This window comes from Aptenodytes forsteri, unplaced genomic scaffold, assembly GCF_000699145.1.
Source record: "Aptenodytes forsteri isolate BGI_AS27 unplaced genomic scaffold, ASM69914v1 Scaffold221, whole genome shotgun sequence".
NCBI lineage: Eukaryota > Metazoa > Chordata > Aves > Sphenisciformes > Spheniscidae > Aptenodytes > Aptenodytes forsteri.
Genome location: NW_008794411.1, coordinates 825960 through 832616, shown reverse-complemented (window position 1 = coordinate 832616; position 6657 = coordinate 825960). Strand labels below are relative to the sequence as shown.

General features: G+C 47.8%; 1 protein-coding gene across 1 annotated transcript in view; it reads right to left on the bottom strand.

Moving 5' to 3' along the window:
- Window positions 1–5074: 5074 nt before the first annotated feature.
- UTP3 (UTP3, small subunit processome component homolog (S. cerevisiae)) overlaps window positions 5075–6657 on the bottom strand; it is a 2494-nt gene continuing 911 nt past the window's right edge. Inside the window, exon 2 of the mRNA XM_019474437.1 lies at window positions 5075–6651. Within this exon, the coding sequence (XP_019329982.1) occupies window positions 5140–6651 (1512 nt within the window). The 3' untranslated portion in view covers window positions 5075–5139. The remainder of the gene's footprint in view (window positions 6652–6657) is intronic.

Below are 6657 nucleotides of genomic sequence, written 5' to 3'. Positions count from 1 at the left end.
TCGGCCCGGGCTGGGGCAGCAGGCCACGGCTTCCCGCTGAGGTTGCCTGTCACAGAAGGCTGACAAAAACCAGAGGTTAAACCACCACAGCCCCCTGATAGGTGTAGGGGCTCCGGGTGGTATGGAGAGGACCTTGTTTCCACCCCTCTTCTGAGAGGGTTGTGGTTTTTTTCCCAGGCTCATACCCTTAACACTTTCTTTTTAGTTGCTGCTGCTTCGTCTTTCTCACACTTTAAGAAAAAACAAACTAAAGACAAGCCCACCTAGCCTTCTAGCATAAGCTTCCCAGCCCTGCTACTAACACCACCCGGACCGCTGGCTGTGGAGAAGCACTTCTAAGACGCTATCCCATCCCGTGTATTTCATGGTCTATTTTCTACACCAAGCCCGAAGGAAGGAGGCAGCAGCCCTGTGCGTGTGGAGTCGCCTTCGCGGGACCAGAGCCCGCATAGGGAAACACAGATTTTAATCATAAGAAACCACCTTCGTACAGCAACGAGGAAGGCAGACTCCCATGTGCTTTAACTTAACCGTGAAGAGAAGCCATTACACCATCTCCTGCCTCCCCCTCACTTTCCTGAGCGTAAGCTCTCGTGGACAGCAGCATTTTCAGATCCTTTGACAAGAGGTGACAATACAAGGTCCAAATATATTCCTTACTATTAAAACTACCAAATAGGCCATACCAACGGGAGACTGTCTTTCTGAAGACAGTAACAAAGATGTCTCATTAAGGCAGGGCAATTAATGCGGACTGCAGCGTTGTCAACATGCAGGGAGAAAGACCATAAATCTGCCAGTTTTTAAAGAATATCCTACATTCAGTGCACTTAGGTTAAGCTGAAACATGTTGCTTCTTTCTTTTTAAATCTCGCCTGAAAATTGCAAAAGCAAAGCTGTAAAGGCAACTGATTTCTGGAGACCGCTTTTTCCAGTGCTGCCCCAAGTCATGCAACATGTTGCAACTAATGCAACAGATGCTTTAATCCATTTTACAAATCTCAAAGCTGGATGTTTGAATTTCTATTTGCTAGTATTAGCAAGAGTAAAACAACGTCCAGACCGTTGCTGGTAGAATATTATGGAAGACAACTAGGAAAGCCTTGACAAACTTTAAGGCAGCAGCAGATATATTTCCATGTGAGTTATTCAATATTTTCCTTACCCTGTATAAATAGAAATTTCAGGTCGTGATGCAGAAAGCATTGTCCGCCTCTCTGCCACTGTACTTTTTGTGCCCAAGCTTCCAAAGGCAAGCCAGGCTTAGTCTGGAGGCTTATCACCCACCAAGGATTATGTTTTCCAGGTGTAAAAACACAACAGAGCAGCTCATACCTCTCCTTAGAGCTTTCTACACGCTGCCTGTGTGCTTTTTAAATATGAATCATTTACGTGCAAGTGCACACGGGACTGACTATCTGTGGAATTCCCGTGCTCCAAGCAAGCGGATGGAAGGGACATAGGGGCAGGTATCTCCATGGCTGTGCGGGGAGATTCAGGTGAGGCATAGGTGTTGCCTGAGCTTGAAAATCCTAACCTGCATTAGGTGCTGCTGAGGCAGACCCCACCACCAGTCCTTTCCGAGCAGGGCAGCGGGCGCTTGCTAAGCAGGAGCCTGGCGAGGACGAGTGCCATCACACGGCTGAAGCATGTCGCTTGGCAGTGTCAGCACCTTCTCCAGAAACACTGCTGGAAGAAGGAAAAAAAACACAGCGTTAACCGTGACCTTCTCACTTACTTTCCTGACCATCATCTGTGGTCCTTCCCCTATTTCGCACGAGTCCATTTTCACAGGGATCTTCAAAACCTATTTACCACCAGGGATTTCCCTTCAGCACGAAATAACCCTCTAAGAAGTATTTCTTAGAGCAATGTTACAGTGTCCCCCCTCCCATGGCATTAATAATCACGGCCTTCCCATGATCACTCACACATAAAACCATATGGGAAAGAACTGTTTATGGCTTTGTCCAATATCTGAACTAAGCAACTGAACATAATGCTGTGTTTAATCTTCATTAAAACAGGTTCGCACAGTGGTCCGGGGAGACGTGCTGTGCCATCTGCTGGCTGCCTGCACTGGGCGTGCCGATATGCTGCGTTCCCTCTTGCCTTCAGCCTTCATCCCAACGTTTCTGGGGAGCGCATCTGTAACAGTGCACTAATTTATTATTTCCCTTATTTATTGCTCAGATGGAAGTTGCCAGAATTTTGCTTGCCAGCTGCCTAAAGCTTTTCAAGGGAACACAAAGCCGCCTTGGATACTTACAGCTCGCCTGCAGATCTACGAAAGATCACCAGCCCTTCCTGTTTGCACAAAGTGCGAAACGCACGTGAGCAGGTGCTGTAGTAATGAGATCAGTTAGCATCTCTGCTAGATATTTTCCTCATCCCATGCGGTGCCTGTTACGCAGCACCATTCCTCCCCAGAAAAAGCACCTAAGCTGCTTTTTTCCCCCTAACTTGTTACCTTTTACTCACCTCTTCGCAAAGCCTCGGGAGCGTAGCTCAGCATTATCAGTGATGGCCTCCATCGTGATTCCAGCGCGGAGTTAATAAAAGGTGTAGTTTGGGGAAAAGCTCTAGTTCCCTCCTCGGTAAGGCCAGGACCCACTAAAAGCCATGCCTTTCTCACTGGGAACAGCAAGCTGCTAACACTGGTGATTGCCGCTCACAGTAAAGGAGGATGAGTAAGCACAGGTGAAGGACATCTGAATCCCCACAGGTAATAGGTTACACATCTCACCTGAGGCCATCAGGTTACACAGAGCATTGCTCAAATGAAGACATGTTCAGTGACCTCTTCGAGCAAGCCTCACTTTTGCCTCAGTGACCCTCTTGCAGAACAAGGCCCAGGGTTCAGCACACGCCTCGGCCCGAGGAGCCGAGCTAACCCCAGCTTCCCTGGAAAAGCAGGGCTCCAGACTGAGATTTTCATCTTAAAACAGTTGCTGCCAGGAAACCTCATGTTTCAAATGCTCTCCGGCTTTTGACCTCGTACAAGAGCCCTAGCTCCCTTTCGCTACATGCAAAGGACCGCATTAATTTCCGTGTCCCGGGAGGTTCTTTTGGTCTTAACATCCTTCCTCCCCTTCGCAAGGATTTCGCCGCATGAAAAGCATATATAGGCTCACCCCCAGCCGCTTCAGGATGTGACGAATTAATCCTTACTCCTGCACTTACCAGCCACCTTTCCTCTTCCCATACAGACACCTGCTACCAGCACAGGCAGCAAGTCCCAGCACTGACCTGAAACACCAAGTTTTTCTTCTCTGCTGCCATCAACACTCCTCTGGCCCTTACAGTAATTTCCATTACCCCTTGCCATGCAAAATGCCACGGCTCTGCAGGCAGGCAAAAATCTCCCAAGCAATTTCACGAAGGGGATCAATTCCCAACGCTTTGTAGCCTGTTTCAGTGGAACTTTTCGAAGGGGATCAATTCCCAACGCTTTGTAGTCTGTTTCAGTGGAACTTTTTTTTTTCTTTTTTATTATGCAGCCTGTAACTGCTGTTTGGCCTGTCAGCAGCAGGGGGCAAACAAATGCAGGGCCATTAAAGCCAGCAAAACCTGTCATTTCACTCTTTTGTCCTCTACATCTATCTACCATAGCAGAATCCCCTCCAAAATCGCCATGCATAGCTCCACATCCCATGGATCCAGGACATATAAGGACTACAAAAAGTCTCCTTACTTCTGTTCCCACCTGTCCAGCTTAAGTTTATTGTTTTTCTACCTCTCCCTTTAACAATCAGCAATGAAAATTAATAAAATATTCTCCAGGCAGCAATTAACAGCACGTTCCTGACAGAAACAGGCCTAGGATGTAAAGGTTTACATCAAAACCTATGGAAGCACATTTCACTTGCAGAAAATGAGCAGAGCGCCTGCATGTTTGAATTACAGCATCTAGCCTGTCACAGGTTCAAGAACACATGCTTGTACTTTGGCTTCCCCCAAGACTATCACACAAAAAAACCAAACCAAACCAAAAAAAACCCCAAAACAAACCACCTAGATAGACTAGTGCTTCCATAACATGAAACAGCATTTATTGACAAGACAATTATTCCCCTTAACTGATTTCACATGGGACACAGAGAGTAGTACCTGTCAGATGCTACTGGTACAGAAATCAAGGCATGGACTCCCCGAAACCCATCTCAGACACCAGCAGAGGTCTTACCTGAGACCATGTTTGTTAAACTTTTAAGAAAAATTAATCAGTCATTCCTCCTTTACAACCTGGAACTGGCCACTCCCAACAAGAACTTCAGAGCGGGGTTAAATGTGTTTTCCCACCAGAAGACATGGAAGAAATGGAAACGTTTTGAAAGTTGACCTTCAAACTGAAGACAACGTTACGTCTTACCCGTTTGTCCTGTATCAGTGCTACGTTAGACCTATAACAGCAGACAATAGTTAACGTATTTATCATAGATGAAGTGAATGTATTTATCACAGATACAAATAACTATGAAATCCAAAAAAGTCCTTGCTTTGCTGCTTAGTGAATTCAGAAGGAGGGGAAACAGTACCTCAGGCCACATGGGATTTAAGTAATAGCTTTCTGCTCAGTTACAAAATCACAAAGATGCAGGCGAGCCTAAAAGTAGCTAGTTCTTAAAGGTATGAGCACACGGAGTTAATCAGAACAAGAGTTCTGATGGAGAAAATACCATAACCACACATATGTCATTCTGCAGCTTAACACAGAAAAAGGAGGGACCAGACCAAGACAGTAAGAAGGAGGAGAAGGCAGTGACAGCTGCACGAATTCCATCCTCAGCTGCCCTCGGCAGGTCTTCCATCCCATCCCATCTCCCCATCAGTCCCACGTGGCCCATTTCATTCCCTTCGCTTGATGCATCCCTTGCAGCCTCTCGAAGCCAGTATTTACAGTACGGAAAGACGACAGCATCGCAATAGAGGAAAACACCTTAACACACAGGCCGGGTGAAGAAAGGGCCCTGTACCACTTTTAGAGGTGGCACCTTCTGAAAAGCACCCTCAGAAAACACACAAATACCACCCCGCCCCCAGTTTTCTTAAGGATAAAAACCACAATTATCTTTTATAAAATTTTTATTGGATTCAGTAGCGCTACTCGCAGCTCTCAGAAAGAGAGAAAAATAAGTATCATTGAAGCTTCCTGCTTTTCTTAACTCCCGCGCGAATGCCAGACAGTTCCCCGGCGTATCTGTGCAACTCCCTCCGAACTTCACGGACCTGGCCCTTGCGGCGAATCTTAGCTCGTCGAAACTTCTCCCGATGCTTGACCCTGGGGTTGCGATCAATCTTCTTCCTTCTGGGTGTGAGGCCTTTGTTCTTGATCATCTGATAGGTCACACCTCTCTTTTTATTTGGATCCTCTCCTTCCAACACCGCTGCTTCTTCAAGCGTGTCTTGGTCTTCAGTTCTCTTCCTCTTGAGTTTCAACTTCTCCTCCACCATCTTATAGTATTTTAGGGCAGCCTCTTCATCCAGGTCCGACTCATCTGATGGTGCATCAGCAGTAGCCCGGCTGTTAGCAAGTGCAGGAGCACGTTTTGGTTTGTTTTTCTTAACATCCAGTGCGAGAAACACCGCAAACTTCTTCTCCTTCCGTAATTTATCTTCCTTCTTATCATAGTAGTTTTTCAAAAGCATACGAACTTGCGAGGATAACTTTTGATCTATAACAGCTAAGTCATTGATTATATTTCTATAAGCAACCAGCCGTTCAATAACGGGGTGACTATGAACCGGCATCCTCTTGGACTTCAAAACCAAATAGAAACTGATATTGGCACAGTAATTCAAGTAGAGATGATACTTGGTCTGCAAATAGCGACTGCCTTTCCCTTGCGGGATAGTGCCGTTTTTGACCATTTGCAGCAGCGGGTGCAGTTCGTCCTTGAGCTCCATTAGCTTGACTTCAAAGTCCTCAATCAGCTGCAGGAGCTCAGGGGACTCCTGCTTCAGTAGCTTCAGCTGCTCCTTCTTGGAAAGGGCCTGCAAATCTTTGTCAATCTTCTGCCCCTTGCTGTCGTGGGCTTTCTGCTGCTCAGCCAGATAGCCCTGGATCACATCCAGCCCGTAATCATCTTCCCCTAAGTCCTGCACCAACCGCCTCTGGATGACTTGAGCCTCCTGCTCCTCTTCCTCCTCCTCAGCATCGACCTCTTGCTGGCTACGTTTGCCCTTGGCCTGGGCATCGCTCCCGTAGTCCGTGTCATAGTAGAGCTGCTTGCGTTGACCCCAGGAGAGCTCATGGGGGAGCTTGGTGTCCTGACGGCGCTCCTCCAAGTCGCTTTCCATGGACAGGTCCCCATCTTCATCGTCAACCTCATCTTCCTCCTCCTCTTCACCTTCTCCATCCTCATCCTCCTCACCTTCTCCATCCTCTTCTGCACTGTGATCCATGTAAAGATCCAGCCCCTGTACCTCCTCCTCCTCCTCTTCTTCTTCCTCTCCGTGTCCATCCTCCTCCTCCTCCTCCTCGCTGTCGTCCTCAGGCAGCTGCAGCCCCAGCACTTCCTCCTCCTCCTCCTCCTCGCTGTCGTCCTCAGGCAGCTGCAGCCCCAGCACTTCCTCCTCCTCCTCCTCCTCGCTGTCCCCGGCCTCCTCCCCACACTCCAGGGCCGCCACCACCGCCTGGCACCGCGCACCCTGCAA